Consider the following 18644-nt stretch of genomic DNA (forward strand, 5'->3'; position numbering starts at 1 on the left):
TTAAATGAGAAACTACTTTATTGAGAAGTTCCTTTCTCAACTGTTTGATTGATAAATCTCTTTATGCTCTTGGCCTCAAGTCTTCAACACTCTGGGGAACTGGCAAGCAAAAAGAAAGCAGCACACCAGTCTGTAGGATTTATTATGAGCAAGATAAAAATGGCAGTGTTGCATGAAAAGGAAAGAATGCCTGCACACAAATGGGGAAATTTTTGGCTGTAGTTACACCACCCATGACTCTTTATTTCCATTTCCATTATCGGGGAGTTTCACACGGTAGTTTAGAGTGAACTGAGTGCTGCTGCTCTTGCGTAAAGTGTTTTATGCAGTGTCCACACAGTTTCGACCTCATCAAAATGCTGTTGCATATCTGGATTTACTGTTTCAACCAAAAATAAATAAATAAACCAGTAAGCAACGCCCCCACTGCAGAAATGATAAATTTTGATTTACGGTAATGGGGTGTGTGTGTGTGCAAAATATGGAATGGCATTTTGTTAAAGACAATGTCATGTGGACAACAAACAACAATTCACTATTTGTAGTTTCTGTAATTCTGTACAGAGTGTTACATGGCACCCAATCTCCGAGTGGTGTGAGATCCCAGGGGTTTCAGACACTTAGCCAGGATTCGTGTTTCCTTTGGGAATAAGGCACAATGGAGACTGTGGTGCTTTTGTGATATATGGTTTATAACCTGGGCTTACAATTGAGGGGTTCATAGCAAAAAGGTCTCATTTCTCCCATAACCACAGCCTTGGATTCAAACAGAAGACAAATGTTGCTCTGCCTGTTTCTCTGGCCTGCTGCTTTTTTGCTTCACTGCCACTCAACTCTGACTTTTCATTCTAATTAACTGTTGCAGGGTGGGTGGGTGGTACCCATTTCTATCTTGCACAGAACCCCTTTCCTTAGTTCTCTTAATAATGGTCCATCACCCAGGCAATTGCCTCATCAAGAAGATAGGCTGGCTTTTATTTTAACACTTGCTAGATTCAGGAGCTAGAAAGGTCTTGGCGTACAGCCTACTTCGCCAAACTCATAACACTAGGAAGAGTCTTATATATCAGGCATGTCCAACCAGTCGATTGCAATCTACTGGTCGATCACGGTCTGTGCCTGGTTGATCCTGGTCGATTGTATGATCCTGATTGATGTCCCTGCCCCCAAAAAGAATGGATAGATCACTGCCAGTTTTTTTTAAAAGTGGGAGTAGATCGCAGTCTCTTATAATAATAATTTATTATTTATGCCCCACCCATCTGGCTGGGTTTCCCTAGCCACTCTGGGCGGCTACCAACATAATATTAAAATACAATAATCTATTAAACATTAAAAACTTCCCTAAACAGGGCTGCCTTCAGATGTCTTCTAAAAGTCTGGTAGTTGTTTTTCTCTTTGACATCTGGTGGGAGGGCGTTCCACAGGGAGGGCGCCACTACCGAGAAGGCCCTGTGCCTGGTCCCCTGTAACTTGGCTTCTTGCAGCGAGGGAACCGTCAGAAGGCCCTCTGCCCTGGACCTCAGTGTCCAGCCAGAACGATGGGGGTGGAGACACTCCTTCAGTTATACTGGACCGAGGCCGCTTGGGAGTTGGACATGCCTGATATATATATATACAGATATATATATATATGCCTGTTATATATATATATATATCTGTATTATATATATATATCTGTATTATATATATATATATATATATATATATATATATATATATAAAATATATATATGTATAATATATATATATATATAAAATATATATGTATAATATATATATATATATAACCTTTGTATATCCGAAACCTTATGATTTTCACCCGAGTCCCTCCATTGAATCATATAACTCAGTTGGTAGAACATGACTCTTGATCTCAGGGTCATGGGTTTGAGGTCCATGTTGGATGCATTGCAGCAGGTTGGACTTAGATGACCCTCATGGTCGCTTCCAAATCTACAATTCTATGATACTACCATCTGTGAGAAAGCAGGTGCTGACCAGAGAAGAGGCTTTTTTTGGTGGTGCAACCATTCCTATGTATTGGGAATGCTTAGATCACCTTCAACAACTTTCCAGTTACAGAGGAAGACTCTGTTGTTGTTGTTGTTGTTTCAAAATGCCATTTCCTCATCCGCTGAAGCTGGTTTTAATTACCGGTAGCTCTTATTGATTTGATGTCGCCGGTTCCCTGTTGCACGATCAGGGACAACAAAAACTTCACCGCCTTTCGATTTGCCTCGGATTTATCCTTTCAGCTGATGCTGAAAGCGGGCAACAAAATTTGCTGGGCAACTTACCCCTCCAAACTGACGTGGGAGCTTGGTGTGGGCTTGAGACTCTTAAAACCTCAGGGTCGTCGGTTCGAGCCCCATGTGGGGCAAAAGACTCCCGCATTTGCAGCGCGTTGGACTTGATGACCCTCCGGGTCCCTTCCCACCATTCTCGAGATTATTTTTTTCTGGTAAAGAAACGATACACGATTTTCATTTCAACGGGGAAGGGGCTATATAAGGAAGGGCCTAATTTCTCCTCAGGCTCGGGCTGCGCGCGTGGCGCAGAGCGGCGCGTCGGCAAGCCCTTTCGCGCTAGTAAAGCGGGGGAGGCAGGCAGGCAGGCCCACTGAGGTGTCCCGCCCTCGGCCTCTCGTGGGCGAGTCCCGCAGATACACGGCTGCTTCCCTCAGCCCCGCTCCGCTCGCTCCCCCCCCCCCCACGTCGTGGTGGTTCCTGCCCAACTCCTTGCCCCCTCGGCCCCAAGAAACCGCCACCCCGGGCCGCTGCGGAGAGGCTGCCGAGCGCTCCCAAGCCCCGCCTTCCACGCCCGCTGAATGGCCGGCGCGGCTGCCGCTCAGCCCAGGCCCCTTGCCGCCTGCCGGCCCCCCACGGACCGCGGGGATGGTGCTGGTGGGACAGGCGCGGAGGGAGCCTTGGGAAGCGAGGCGGCGGCGCTGCTTGTGAGGGGCGCCTGAGAGACTTCGTTGAGGAGGCGGAGGCCGCCCGTCCTCCTCAGGTTTGGCTTAAGTTGTAGTTTTTTTGGGGGGTGGGGTGGGGAGCCTCCCTTTTCCCCTCTTCGGGGGAAGTCGAGAGACTTTTAGACAGAGAGGGGGAAGTCATGCCTCTTCCCTCCCTCTTCCCTCAAACTTTCGCCTTCTCTCTGCTCTTCCCTTGGCCCAGCAGCGAAGCTGCGGGAACTCCCAAGCTTTTTATATATATAAAAATTCCCTCGCTGCTGCTGCTGGATGAACTTTCCTCTCTTTCTCTCTGCCTCTGAATCACTGTCTGGTCTATCCGTGGTGGGGCATCAGGTGGGCACCTCAGACGTTAATGGCTGGGCGCCCAAAGCAGCGCCTCTGAGCGCGCAAAGAGTGCCTTCGCCTCTGGTCGTCAGAACAAGCAGCTCTGCCCCACATCTGGAGGGAGTGGGGAGAGCTGGGGCAGTCAAGTTCTAGCCTCCCATTCCAGACTGTTGATGGGGAGCTGGATGCCTGGGATAAATCGGGCTGCCTGCATGCCCAGCTGCTTCAAAAGTCCCTGCAATCCTGCCATATGTGCATTAAAGGATGCTGGAGGTAAAGGTGGGAAACACAGTCAGAGGTTCAGGGGCTCAGGTCTGCCCCAAAGGGCGCACAGTCTGCCTCCTGTGATGCCCCCCACATTATGGTAGCATGAGGAGTACTTGTGGTTAGGGGCATAGGAGCCATCTCCGAGGGGCCAAGGTCTTTTTGGTGCCCACCTAAAATATTTTAAGGGTCCCCCCCCCCCAGTGGATGGTCATTGCCTTTCAAATGGCGTGTGTGTGAATTGAATGTGATTGAATATGCATGTGATTGAATATGCAGGGTGGGTCATACCTGGCCCCTCAATATTTTATTCAAGTTGGCATCCCTGGCCAGGGGAAAGGCACTCTGTACGTGCTCGGTGGTCTGTTTATTTAATTGTTTGTCTATCCCAGAACCAAGTCCTGATGGATAAAACAGGTTGTTTCCTGGCCCTGATTTGTGCCCTGTTAAGCATACTGTTTTGCGGGTTTCATAGCTTTGAACCTTGTTTTTTCCACAACCGTCTGATTTCTGATTTTAACTTTCTTATATGGTTTATGTACAATTGTTGCAAATGGCTCTGATTTTCTCTTTAATGAATAGCAGTATGTAAATATTTTAAGGACTAAATCTCCTGTGCGGGAAGAGAACAGAGACTAAAGTAGCACAGAAAGCCCTTAACATCACCATCTGCAGTGTACAGAGCCTTCACCCTGAAAACCCACCCCCGAGATTCTTCTGCTCCTCATGCTGGCCAAACTCCCAGAACTCTGAACTGTACTTGAGCTGGGAACATGGTCAATGATCTCTTGCTTTATGATAAGGGGAAAGCTGCAATTGCAGGGAAATTTAAAGGAGCCCAGTGCAAGGAATGATATGGCATACCCTTTTCATTGAGTCTCTATTGGGTAGTATATAAAGTTTATAAAACATCACAGACTGCTTTACCAAAATCCAGATTTTTTTGGGGGGGGGGATATCTCAGGATCACACGATCGACCAGGATCAATCAGGGATGCCCCACGACATCAAGTTTGTATACGAAAACAAAACAGTGCATTTAAGTGCCTGCAGTAGAAGTAGGTAATCACCACTTGGTTATCGTTCCATTATATATTTCCATGTACCGTATATGACAGGGTACTCAAGAGTCAGCAATAAGAAAAGTGTTAGCTAGTGGTATCTTAAGTTTCTGCATGGACAAATCCTTGCCATGAACTTAAATGCCACAGTGTTACACCACTGAGCAATCATCTACATTTCATATTACTACCTTATGGTTTCAGATAGCTTGCAGGTAGCAAATTAAAACTTCTACTTCCAGTTTTCTGTGTGGAATGCTAGAAATGCAATACTTTATTTTAAAGAGGTGTGTTTTAAATCACATTTTAATATCCCCTCATGTGAAAAGGATGTGTTTCTTGCTAAATGGGGGGAAATGACCTACTATAATGAAAAGTTCTTCTATTTTCTGTTTGTTTACATTGTGTGTTGGGAGAGTATTTTGGGAAAAACCCTGACCTCACTGAAGTAATTGGATGCTTTTCCTGCAATTTAAATAGGAACAAATTGTCACTCCCTTCTGGCTATAAACTTTCATTTATAGAGTTACTGACAGTTCCATTCCTGTTTCAGGTTGGTGGATCTTCAAGTCTGGATCTGCTTCCTTTGCATTCTGATGCCTTATATGATCAGTTAATGCATGTTTTTGCAAAATATTAGCCCACTGCATAATGCCACATGGTTTAATGTAAAATATGAAAATGAATTCCCATATCAATATCATGACAGCTAAACCATCCCAATATATTCAAGCAGAAATAAAATATTTAATTCTTATATATATATCCTTGCAGTATATATAAAGATCTTAGCTGAAACAGATTTGTCAGAATTATTGTATCATGCCGTAACTTGTAACCTAATGTTTAAGGAACTTAAATTTAGAATCCTGTACAAGGGAGTAAGCCCTACATAATGTAATAAGACTTACCTCTGAGTAAGCATATATAGGACTGCACTGTTGGTTTATAAAAACTATTTACTTTAAAAAAGAAAAGGAGGGAAAATGTGTGTAGGTTCACAATGCTGAATCAGAACACTTAGCCCAGCCAAAGTGATGAACTCATTTATTTTCCCTTGAGGAATTGAACAAGAGACGGGAAGTCATTGACTCATAAATAAGATCATTCAGTGCAATTGTAAACAGCATATATTGTGCCAGCAAATATTTCCATAATCCTTTGCTTTTTGGAAAATGCAAAGCAAATAATTTGCTGGAATTATAACTAACAAAACCCTCACAATAATAGGGTCAATTTCAAGCTTTATATGAGTGATATCATATTTATATCTCAGTTAAATGCTTGAACACTGAAAAATTCTACCCTGTTTGTCATGTTCATATATTCACTGGGACATCTGCAGAAAGTTTATTCCAGGCATAGGCAAACACGACCATCTAGATGTTTTGGGACTACAACTCCCATCATCCCTAGCTAACAGAACCAGTGGTCAGGGATGATGGGAGTTGTAGTCCAAAACATCTGGGGGGGGGCCAAGTTTGCTTATGCCTGCTTTATTTCCACAAACTTCAGTTTCCACCTATGTAGAAGCTCTGAAAAGCCAAAAACATTCTTGATACTATTTGTTGGTAAGTGGTACCAATTGTTTTTGGTAATTATCCTTGAGATCTTTAGAACTCAATTTTAAAAAGAAAACAATACAAATGAAATTAACACAAACAAAAACTCAGAAGGGAAAGTTAAAAGAGGAAAGAGGAGATGATTCATCCAAATTGTATTGGCAAATGTTGAAATGAAGTACTCTTATAGCAGAAGTGCTGTTAGGAGGGGACCCAAATCCCAGGTCCTTTGTACTGGGCCTCAAACCTCCTGCATCCCCATTTATCAAAAAAATAATAATTAATATTTTACTTTGCTTGCAAGCAGGGGTGCCAACTTGAATAAAATATGGGGGAGAGGGTGTCAGGTAATCAGCCCTGCCCCACAGAATCGATCACATGATGCAGCACGCACACCATTTGAATGCCAATGCCCATCAATTTTGTGGGGCCATGCCCCCCTCAAATATTTTATGGGGGGCTGAAAGGACCTCAACCCCTAGGAGTTGACATCTATGCTTGCAAGATTTCTGGGTGTGCTGTAAAGTGCAATTCAAGTAAGACCCACAACCCCCACCATCTTAATTTGATTGAAGACTTAAACTTTCATCTTTACATATGAATTACTGTACAGTCCTGTTTCAGAAGGTTTTTAAATGGTTGATGTTTTATTATGTTTTTATATGTGCTGGAAGCCGCCCAGAGTGGATGGGGCAACCCAGCCAGATGAGCGGGATATAAATAATAAAATTATTGTTATTATGACTAGCATATGCAAATGTGTTAAGGGTCTGTTGTGTTATTTAGTTCCTAGAAGTGCCCCTGGTTACAGCCAAGTGAAAGGTGGAAAGTAGAGCTTATGTTCCAAACTTTTGCTAGGCCTGATGCATACAGTGGTACCTCTACTTACGTTCACCTCCCGTTACGTATCCTTCGGGATATGTGCGCAGCAAACCCGGAAGTATTTTTCCGGGTTTCGACACGCTCGCATGTGCAGGACGCGCTCTATGCACCACGCACATGCGCAGAAGCGGCATCTCAGGATACACACAGCTCAGGATTCGACTGGAGCTCCAGAATGGATCCCGTGCGCAACCGGAGGTACCACTGTAATGGAATTTTATTTTTATCTACCTGAACAGAAAACAGCACTGACTAGTTGTTTTACAGTGCAAAGCATGTTTATGCCCTTAGAAGTAAGACTAGCTAAGTAACTTTTTTTTTTACTAAAGAGCCAAAATGCTTTAAATAGATAAATAACTGACAAGTTCTAAATAATCTAGGCGTTAACCCTATAACAGTTTTTGTTGGAAAATATTGAAAACTGTTGTACATGTAAATAATGTGGTAGATAATTAAACATTCTTTCAGCCAATAGTTGTTTATCTTGATTGTCTTTTTCTCGTTGGTTTCATGATAGTAACAAGTGATATCTGGCAAGCGTGATCCCTCAATACCTTTAAAAGAGCCATAAAGATCTATTTTTCACCTTGGCTTTCAGTGGCTCACCAAGAAAATTGTCGTTCTATATTTACTTGAGTCTGTTAATGCAGTTTGTAAACTGTTTCATGAGATTTTTTATTTTGCTAAAAAGTGGTAAATATCCATTAAATAGGAGTGTGTTTGTAGTGTGGGGGGTTTGCTTTCAGAGGAGACACAGGTACCGCAGCACAGAGTGCCTTCCGTCAGCATAGGCTGTTGGCTCAGCTACAACTCTATTTGGATAGTGGTAACTTGTCAAAGCTTTTCTATGGCTGTTATGGAGGTTTGTTTTGTGAATTTTGTAATTTCATGCGTTTTTGTGTGAATGTATTGATATTATAATGTATTTATGCTCATGTTTTTAAATATGCTGTAAGTTGCTTGGAGACCTTTGTGTAACTAGTCTAATAAGTAATAATAGAAACATTAATTAGTTAAACTGGATCTTTTAAAGTTGCAGTTTGGATATGAAATGTCCAGAGTAATAAATGGGTGATATTTCCTAATCCATCTCTTGTCAGTGGAGCTTATCGGTTTGCAAAATGATTTTACGGGAAAGATTTGTACCTAGCCCCAACTCAATAAGTTGAGATCAAACACTGGAACGTTATATATGTATGATCTCTCTTTGGATATTACTGAAGTTGTTAAATTAAAATTGTAGTCCTAAACGCACTGTATTTTTATGTTGTGAACCACCCTGAGATCTACAGATGAAGTGATGTATACAAAATTATTATTATTATTATTATTATTATTATTATTATTATTATTAATAATAATAATACTGGAGAGCAAACATTGAACTTGGTAGAACTTACCACAGAGTAAACATGTTTACTATGCTGTGTTTTATGATATTTAGGAACACCTTCTATATGTGTATAAGAATGAAGAAACAATTATATGGAATATTAAATAGCTTGTTTTCCCCCTTCACAGCATAAACATGGCAGAGCTGCTAGAGTTTGAGGGAACTATAAACTGGAAAGAAAGATGCATAGCTCTAGAATCCCAGCTGATGAAATTTCGCCTCCAAGCAAGCAAAATTAGAGAGTTGTTAGCAGACAAGGTAGGTCTTAAACCGTCTTAATAAAATAAAAGTTATTGTTTTTAAAGAATCTATAATTAAATCATGTTCCAAATAACTTAATAGATGTTTATTGTGTGATCAGGTTTATCTGGCTGTGGTAATCATTAGACTTTTATTCAAGTGTCCTCTTATTAATATATTTATTCCTAAAGAAAATATATGTGGTTTTTTAAGAAGAAATACTGTTCTATATAGGAAGCAGGATTATGGTGGTGTACAGTCTCAATCAAACTAAGAAGATTCAGGTGTGAAATTAGAATCCTACATGCATATCAGTTGCTGAATGAGGAACTGGTACACTTTCCAATGACTATTAGCATGTGTATGTATCTGAATGTGAATGCTGTCTTTCCACAATACAGTTCTTTTAAGAATATATTCATTTGAACACACAATCATATTCTGACACGACTCATCATGCTTACATTTTTCGTACAAGTAGAGCTGCATCTGACAGTAGACAGTTGAGCATTTTTTCTTGTCATGGACAATAACAGTTCATTGTAAATGTGTGTGTGTGTGTGTGTGTGTGTGTGTGTGTTCTGAAGCTAAAATAAGTTTGCAAACATTTAGCTGTTAAGGATATTTGATTTGTATAGAATTTCCTGTTTCACAGATAGGTTTTTATATAGCCATTTGGACTGCAAGGGTGGTCTGCTGCTGTTCCAGTTGGCAGGGAATATAGGGGAGAACAGTGAGCAATGCAAAATCAGCAAAGTGCTGAAAATGTAATTAATTTCACATAAATAACTGAAATAATATTTGAAATAAGAAAGGCCTCTTTATACCAGGGGTGCAGAAAAAGCTCATGAGTCCCTTCCATTTCTCATACAGACTAAACATGTTGGTTTAAGAAAGCTATAGGGAGAATATTTCCCATCCTTTTTTGCTGGCAGACCACAATACTGTATGATTCAAACAGACAAAGACTTGTGTCTCCAAGGTGTAAAGGATGTGCCTGAATGAATCTACTCCCCTGACCTATCAAGCAAAACAAACAAGATAAGCTGCAGTATCTATGTCTGAAGGCAAAACTTATCACTGAGAGAAATTTAATAGAGGGGTGCCGAACCTGTGGCCCCCTCCCAGCTACAACCTGCATGGTCAGTGGTTAGGGATGTTGGGAGTTGTAGTCCAGCAATATCTAGAAGGTTACAGGTTGATTTAATGTCTTGTCAGCACAAGCACAGATGAGAAATAGTTGGTAAGAATTTCCTCAAAAACCCAACTATTAAACATGAGACAAATGTGGTATCTATACAATGTTGCCTTTTAAAATTATCCTTAAAGAAATTCTCACTCGGCAGGTTCAGTCTTTTGTTTCTTTCTGAAGTCAGCACACATTGGATGATTAACAGCATGACCTTGCAGCATTTATGGGAGAGAATGTGGGAGTAGGAAGCAGACAAGGGAATACAGACCTTCAGTAGTGGAAACTGAATCCTCCCCCCCTTATGCCTAGTCAGGGTGTGCTTTATAAAAAGTTATATGCAAAGAAAGAGAATTTGTTGAAGATCTAAGCAGAAGTTGCTGTTGCTGCAAGTGGGAGAGGTCTTCATAGGAATTCAAAGAATGGTGTAGAAAGTACCTCTACTGTAACATACTTATGCTGTCCGTAGAGCTCAAGTGGAATTTATTTTATTACTGTTGAGTTTTCTGAATCTGCAAAGTATTGCAAAATAAATAAAGGGAAAACACCCTTCTCAGGGAAATGTCAGGAGTGTTTTTCTGTAAGCTGAGTGCAGTTGGCATTTTACAATGGAAAATACATTTCCTTTCCCTTTTCTACAACACATGTTTTTGTCACAGTTCACCTAATACACAAAGTACCAAAGTGACAGTGTTGTCACTTCTTTCCTCTATCAGGAGCTAGGGCATATATGACATTGGTGAAATCTGACCCAGTTCATTCACTATAGACTGTTATCAAGTGCTAAGGGATCAAGGAAAACGAAGGGTTGGGGCATGATGAGGTTAAATACTACTATAGGATTAGGCCAGACTGTAGTCCAGTGGAACAGGCAATGTGCTAAATTCCTTTTTGGAGTTCAACTCCAGAGAGGCCACCCAAGAGAGAACACAGAAAAGAAATGAAGGAGGTGGGTGCAATGTGTGAAACTAAGAACAGGTAACAGAGCATTTTTAAATCTGTCTCTGGAACTTCAGTGTATATGCATTTCACACATAACCCTTAAACACACTCATGAAAGAATGGGAATCTATTCTACGGGTTGCCAACATGCAGCCTTGGGAATGTGTCTAAGGGTGGATCTAGGAATTTACACCCACTCCACGTTCTCAATTTGAATGTCAAAACACAAGATTAATTAAAGTGGGGTGCGGAAGGGAAGTTCAGTTGTACACTAAACAAATTGGTACAGTATGTAAAGTCCTGATCCTAACCATGACTGTTTTATTTTCCTAGCATGAAGTTTGCCTAATTCATTGATACCTCACATTGCCATTTTCATTGAACTCTCCATCATGACCCCAATTTGTTTCCTGAATAGGAATATGAATTTTATATATGTCACTGCCAATTCAGTCTTTTTGAGAAATTAGGATTTAAAAAAAATAAAAATCTGTTTTCATCAGGTTAAACTCATTTTCATTTGCCCCAGGGGAAAGATCCTTTCTGCCTCTTAGTCTTACAGTTTTCTTGCATACTTCCATATCTGCTTAACCACCATTCCCCTTATCCCCTTTTTGGAGTTCAAAGAAGAATGGTAAGGCAGTTTCTATTAAATAACTTAAAGCTAACATTTCATTGCATAAACAGGGTCATCCCATTGTTGCTGACACTTCTGAGTCCATAGTTCTTGGATGTTGAAGTACTGGCCCAAAAGTCCTGAGGAAACTGGACCATTCCATGGGATCAGTTCCCCCTTGTAAGCAATGGATTGAGCAATGAATTGAGCTTCACCACATGCTGGTTTAAATCTGTTCTTTCAGGTTTATTCTTAAAAGCTTATTTTGGACTTTCCAAAGTAGGATAAAAATACTGTTATATAAAATCAGTCAAATTTTGTTTCCTTGAGTTCAAGTACTCAACTTTTGAGATTATCAGCAATATATTTAAATATACCCAAAAAAGAAAAACAGTTAATTAAATTATTTGATGGTGGTTCTTGGGAGAATCTGGGGGAAGGGGTACATTTTGTTTGACATAATAATTAAAAAATTCTGCAATATCTTCCTGATTCCCCCAGACCAAGAGCTGTGAAGACTCCTCTTTCCATTTCCTACCAATCGGAAAAGAAAAACGATCTTCCTAGCACAATAGTACAGAGGAAAGCAGGGAATGTCCTCATAGAACATTTATTTGGTCTCTTTTCCTACTAGGGATGCGGGTGGCGCTGTGGGTTAAACCACAGAGCCTAGGACTTGCCGATCAGAAGGTCGGCGGTTCGAATCCCCGCGACGGGGTGAGCTCCCGTTGCTCGGTCCCTGCTCTTGCCAACCTAGCAGTTCGAAAGCACATCAAAGTGCAAGTAGATAAATAGGTACCGCTCCGGCGGGAAGGTAAACGGCGTTTCCGTGCGCTGCTCTGGTTCGCCAAAAGCGGCTTAGTCATGCTGGCCATATGACCTGGAAGCTGTACGCCGGCTCCCTCGGCCAATAAAGTGAGATGAACGCCACAACCCCAGAGTCGGCCACGACTGGACCTAATGGTCAGGGGTCCCTTTACCTTTACCTTTCCTACTAGAGATGAGAATTGGGGGCAAAAATTTGCACCTGCTGTCCTTCCCCATGCACACCTCTGCAGTTTAGTACTGCATAGGTATACTGGGAAGATGGTAACTGTAGCAATGTTTTCAATTTTAAGCAGGAAACATCAGCAGAAAGGGTTAAATCTGTTTGAACCCCTCTGCAGCCTGCCCCATGTGTGGCACTAGTACACGCTAAAATCGTGTGACAACAGACCTGTTCTAAGCAGGAGCAATAGTTTCTGTTTGTATAATCTCAGAACAAGGTGATTTTGTAATCTGGTTGTATCAGCAATGAATTGTGTAGATAGACTTTTTCCTTCTGGGGTTCTTGTATGTGCCAGGATGGTTAAAAGAGAAGACAGCTGGGAATAAGTACATATGTACTCTAAAGCTGTTCTGGGAATGGCCTTTAGAAACAATTATTTCTAGGACTACAGTCAGAGATGAAGATAATTTTCACACGTGATATTTAAATCGGCTTTGTTATAAATCTGCTTATAATGTGAACGTACATTGGTTGGGCAGTGTATTTTCTGGTTTTTTTTCTGAATTCCATTCTGTATTAACAGTATTTGTTATCTAACTGTTGAATTGTTTTAGATCTTTGCTAGTTTATGAGACAATATTTGTAAGCCATCTCCAGCTCACTGGAAGCAGCATGCATTAGCAACATACAGCTTATGGACTTGTATATGTCAAAAAAATGCAATGGAAAACATATTTAAATAAATAAGCAGAAAAGGCAAGCCCCTGCCTTCAAGAAACCTATGGTCTAAATAATGGACATGAGTACTATTATAAAGAGACTGTCTCAACTTTCCTCTTCATAATTCATAATTCTTCATAATTTCTTTTCCAACTTCTCTTACCTAGCATTTCTATTACCTTTCCCACCTGGGGACAGCATGGCATTTGGGAAGAGTGTATTTGGTATGAAGTATGACAGAAGTGCCATTTATACATGTTTAAAAATATGTATTTAGCTCCTTTTGTGGTTTTAGTATGTGTTCAATAATAGTTGTTTACTGAAGGATGGTTGTAAAAACAGGAAATGGTGAGGGGGTAATTTGGCATTTCTATCCTTATACCTTATAAAAACAAAACAAAACCCAGAACTGGTAAAGGAAAAGTGTTTGGTAAGTGGAGAAGAGAGGGAGGGAGGCTGGAAATATTTGTAATATATTATTGCTAGCTATAGGAGAGTCTTATGACTAAATTTGGAGAAAAATGTTTGCTTAATAATTAGCTTGAAGAGTTGAACTTTGGCATGTTTGCCTCTGCTTTTTGGCAATCCATTTTGCATCTTTAATGCACATTGTTCAGAAACTTAAATAACTTGGAGACTTATGTTGTGTTAGCTATTTCAGTATAAAACCTCTGCTTGCACAACAATAGCTGAAGTAGCATCCTGTGTCTGGCAAGTGGAGCAAAGCAGCTGACTAATTCTACCTCATTTGACTATTTAAAGACTTGAGATAGCCTGATAGCTTTTATAACTTGATACAAGAGGCCATGGGGCCTTCATTCACCTTAGATTCCCTGCAAAGTCCCTTGCATGGTTTAGCATGGGCTTCTATACATAGCCATTAATCTGGTTGCCTGTAAAGAGAAATTCCTTTGAGTAACCAGGTAGAGAAGTTTTATAAAAACGGAGTTTTGTAAAATCATAATAAAAAAATCGTAGAGTTGAAAGGGGCCAACCCACTGCTCGAACCAGCAACCGTCTAGTTAACATCCATGGGCACTGACCCATTTGGGAACAATATGAACAAAGAAAGTTGCTAATCAATTTTTTCCCTCCAAACATCAGCAAAAACTGAAGAAGCCATCTACATATTAATAAAAAGATGCTAATTAATAAAAATGACTAATGGCCAAAATGATTAATGTCATTATAGTTTATTGCTATATTTGTATAATGCAGTAAATGTTAAATATTTGTTTAATTTAATAATATTGGGGTAAGGAGGAGGCTATTGTGTGATAAGGCTCCTACCTTTATCACTCACTAGAAGCATGACAGGAACAAATAATATCACATTTTCATTAATGCAGATGAAGTGTTTAAAAATTGGTTGTCTCTTCATTTACTGGTATAGACTATATTAAGGAATAATTCAAATACACAGTAGAGTGGGGCATATTTGTTGTTTTTGGAACTAGATGGCCTGCAGAATTTTTGTTGATGCAGCTAATGACAGGAGAAATAGCATCTCTTGACTTTCAGGACTGCAGAGTTTTAAGCCCAGCTGTTAGAAAGCACAAATTCTTTTAAAGTAAACTTGATCTGAAAATTATTGTTACAGAATAAACATGGAACCCTGTAGTGACGTGTTTGTAGAATCAATTTTGGAGTGCAATGTTATTTTAAAGGATCTTGGCAAAGAGAAGTAACACTGTATTGTGACATTAACTGGAGTGTCTGGTGTTTTCTGCTGGATCAAAACGGCTGGAATTTGATATATGATGGTAATTAAAATGGCTCATTCTGAGAAATAGAATCATTCCAGTGAATTTTCAGTGCTTTTGCTGGGTTAATTGGCAAAAAATAAAGGAATACATAAATATGTACAGTAGGTACTGGCACACATCTGAGACTAAGATCGTGACAGAGCAGCTGCATATTGTAGAATGACAGCATTGGCTGTTGGAGGAAATTTGTGCCAATTTCACTCTTAAGCAAAAAGTAAATATTATATTGAACAGCCCCACACAAGACGTCTTCTGGAGATCATGTAATTTAAATACTCTGTTGGAATCTGAGTGGATGAAAAATGATATCAGTCTTTGGGGAGTAAGGGAATAATGCACAATGGAAAATGGCAGTGCTGTCGGAGAGCATAGTGTAGTATAAAGCAGAAGTTTTCTCAGTAAGAAAGCTTTTATCTTTTCTCTCTCTTTTGGTTTTTCCATTTCACTGGTCTGTGTATCAAAACTGAAGAACTGTAAAACTGCAGGTCTTCTAATTGCCTAAGCTTTTGTACTAATTTGTGATAACCCAATCTGTCACCAAACTTGGTTGACCTTATGAAGACACTGTTTAGGTATGAGTGTGGTCATGCTTGGCAGGAGAGAGTAACTGCTAATGCTGGTAAAAACACCTGATGTATCCCAATGTTCACTTTCTCAATGGCAGAGGTACAGTCATACCTTGGAAGTTGAACGGAACCTGTTCCGGAAGTCTGTTCGACTTCCAAATTGTTCGGAAACCAAAGTGTGGCTTCTGATTGGCTGCCGGAAGCTCCTGCAGCCAATCAGAAGCCACGCCAGACATTCAGCTTTCGAAAACCAGAACACTCGCTTCTGTGTTTCGATCGTTCGGGAGCCGATTTGTTCGGGAGCCAAGGTGCTCGAGATCCAAGGTACAACTGTACTTTATACAAACTGGCAAGAAGAAGCTAAGGGTAGAGTACCTAGTAAAGGTCAGGCGCTGTTGGAACTTCCTCTGGAGAACCTGGGAAGAATGTTAAAACCTTGAAGCTTCAGCACAAACCCTGACACCTGTCCTTAATTGAACCTTTCCTGCCAAATTCCTGTGTGCACAATAACTTGTCAAGGAAGCTGTGGAGAAGGGCAAAGGGGGAATGAGGCTTTTCATTCCTTCACTCCCTATCTCAAGGGGACACACTCATGCGGTCAGGCAAAGAGATGGATATAGAGTCTGCTTTGCTTTGCTTTTCGCTTTGATTAATATGAAAGGAATTTGCTTCAGACTTTGTAGACGCTGTGGTACATCCCAGTGCAGCAGAGGAGATATGTAACTATACCAGCAACTGTCCTGACATTATATGTTGGCCATTGTGTTTGTCTAGCGGCCAGATTAAGGCCCATACATCTTTACTTATCAATTCAGAGCCACATAAGCTGTGAACTGCAGCTCCCTTAGAATCCCAGTGTACATTTGGAGTTTTCTGTCTTCCTGTGAAATCCATGTTTATAAGCTTTCTTGACTGCCTTCCATGAAAATGAACAATAATGATAAATATGTGATTTGTACTCTAGCTGAAGTAATATACAGTGGTACCTTGGTTTTTGAACGTCTCTCTTAATAAACGTTTCAGAACTCGAACACCGTAAGCCTGGAAGTAAATGCTTCGGTTTTTGAGCGCACCTCGGAAGTCGAACCGGAAACGCAGCTTCCATATTGAGTTTTCCGTATTGAGATTTCTGTTTTGAGGCTTCTATTTCAGTTTTCAAAACGTTTCAGAACTCGAACGGTCTTCCGGAATGGATTTCGTTTGAAAACCGAGGTACCACTGTATTTGTAGGGACTACCTACAGTTGCCTTATCTCTTAATTCTTCCCAGTCTTGGCATTTCTTAACCAGCTCTTACAATTCAACCCTTAGTAATTTGGCAGGAGCCAATTCTGACAACATTTCCCATTATTTAATGTATATCGAAATAGAAATTTGCCATGTAAATATTGAAAAAGAGAAAGTTGATCTCAAGACCCTAGACTGACCATCGCCTATTAAAGTATTGCAATCTTGCTTACCTAGTTGAGTCACCCAACTGTACTTACTGGAGAAAATTGATAGCAAATATTTGAAGATCTGATTGAATGTAAGTCATAAACATAGAATAAAATATGATACAGTTTGTGGGATAAGTAGAAACAAAAATGCTTCTAAATAAAGTCTAAAGACTTTCAGCTGAACTCTGTGAAATAGTATAGAGTGTTCTACGGAAGAGACTGCAGGGAAGCTGATCGCCTTTGCTTTTGAACTATTTTTCCTTAAGGCATTAGATATTTATTCACATGTGGCTTTTCTCTGTTCATTGTTGGAACAAAAATAACTCACAGAGAATTGTTTGATTAGTGTCAGATGTAGAGTAGTAATTTCCTGAGTTTAGTTGTATGTTAAAAAATCTGACTCATTTTTGTGTCTTTAACGATGGTTTTACTAAGTATGATATATATGTAACCATAGTTCCGAGTTTGGGCATTGGATATCAGTCAGCCAAAGGCCTGGTTGAAGAGGAACATTTTTGCCTGGCGCCTAAAGGTGTATGGTGAAGGCACTAGCCAAACCTCGCCACAAATGGGGACTGCAGAAAAGGCCTGTTCTTGTGTTGCCATGCTCCAGACCTCTTGTGGAGGAGGCACACAACGAAGGGCCTCAGAGGATGATCTTAGGATCTGGGTAGGTTCCTATGGATAGAGGTAGTCCTTGATGTATTGTGGTCCTGAGCTGTTTAAGGCTTTATAGGTCAAAAGGGACACTTTAAATTGGCCTCAGATACTGATTGGCAGCCAGTACAATTGAGCCAGGATCGGTGTAATATTCTGCACTAGCTGAAGTTTCCAAACTATCTTCAGAGACAGCCCTATGTATGACGCATTGCAGTAATCGAACCTAGAGGTTACCAGAGCATAGACAACAGTAGTTAGGCTGTGCCTGTCCAGACAGGGGCACAATTGGGCCACCAACAGGAACCGGTGAAAGGCACTCCGCACTGTGGAGGCCACCTGAGCCTCAAGTGGCAGCAAAAGATCCAGAAGTAAGTCCAAGCTGTGTACCCACTCCTAAATCTCCCAGCCATTGAGTTTATGGAACCGCCCACTAACAGTGCCTCCATTTTATATGGATTGAGCTTCAGTTTGCATCCAATCAATTACCAAGATAAGACAATAATCTAGCATATCCACTGCCTCACCTGCAGCTGTAAAAAAGAAACAGAGCTGTGTGTCATCAGCATATCATTGACAATGTACTCCAAAATTCCAGATAACCCCACACAAAGGTTTAAGGTAGATGTTAAACAGCATAGGGAATAAAATTGAACCCTGAAGAATCCCACATTGAAGGTTCTGCAGGGCTGAAGAACACTCCCCAAGCTACAATCTCTGGAAACCAGAACTACCACAAAGCAGTGCCACCAACTCTTCTCTGACAGCCACTCCAGATGGACACCATGATTGTTGGTATTGAAAGCCACTGAGAGGTTGAGGAGAATTAACAGGGACACATTTCTCTCATCTCTCTCCCAACACAGGTCATCATATAGGGTGACCAAAGCAGTTTCTGTGTCAAAACGGGCCTAAAACGTGGTTGAAATGGCTCTAGAAAATCAGTTTCCTCCAAGAGCACCTGAATCTGGTCTGAGATCACCTGCTCAAGAACCTTGCCCAAGAAAGGGAGATTAGAAACTGGCCGGTAGTTACTTAGATTTTCTGAATCCAGGGAGCATT

At 40.7% G+C, this 18644-nt stretch overlaps 1 protein-coding gene and 1 long non-coding RNA gene across 3 annotated transcripts in view; one reads left to right on the forward strand and one right to left on the reverse strand.

Annotated features, from left to right (window-relative positions):
• On the reverse strand, positions 1-2478 carry LOC308583913. Of its 2 annotated transcripts, none has more exons than XR_014006487.1 (2): positions 2063-2478; positions 1-99 (listed from the first exon to the last, which is right to left on the reverse strand). It is a non-coding gene; the product is annotated as an uncharacterized lncRNA (long non-coding RNA). The 2 variants fall into 2 exon arrangements; XR_014006488.1 differs by having other exon boundaries at positions 2002-2478.
• A 420-nt stretch (positions 2479-2898) lies between these two features.
• PLEKHH2 (pleckstrin homology, MyTH4 and FERM domain containing H2) overlaps positions 2899-18644 on the forward strand; it is a 70320-nt gene continuing 54574 nt past the window's right edge. The window contains exons 1-2 of the mRNA XM_081188401.1: positions 2899-3012; positions 8589-8718. Coding sequence (XP_081044527.1) covers positions 8596-8718 — 123 coding nt within the window. The 5' untranslated portion in view covers positions 2899-3012; positions 8589-8595. The remainder of the gene's footprint in view (positions 3013-8588; positions 8719-18644) is intronic.

The sequence above is a fragment of the Podarcis bocagei genome, assembly GCF_964188305.1.
Source record: "Podarcis bocagei genome assembly, chromosome: 3".
NCBI lineage: Eukaryota > Metazoa > Chordata > Lepidosauria > Squamata > Lacertidae > Podarcis > Podarcis bocagei.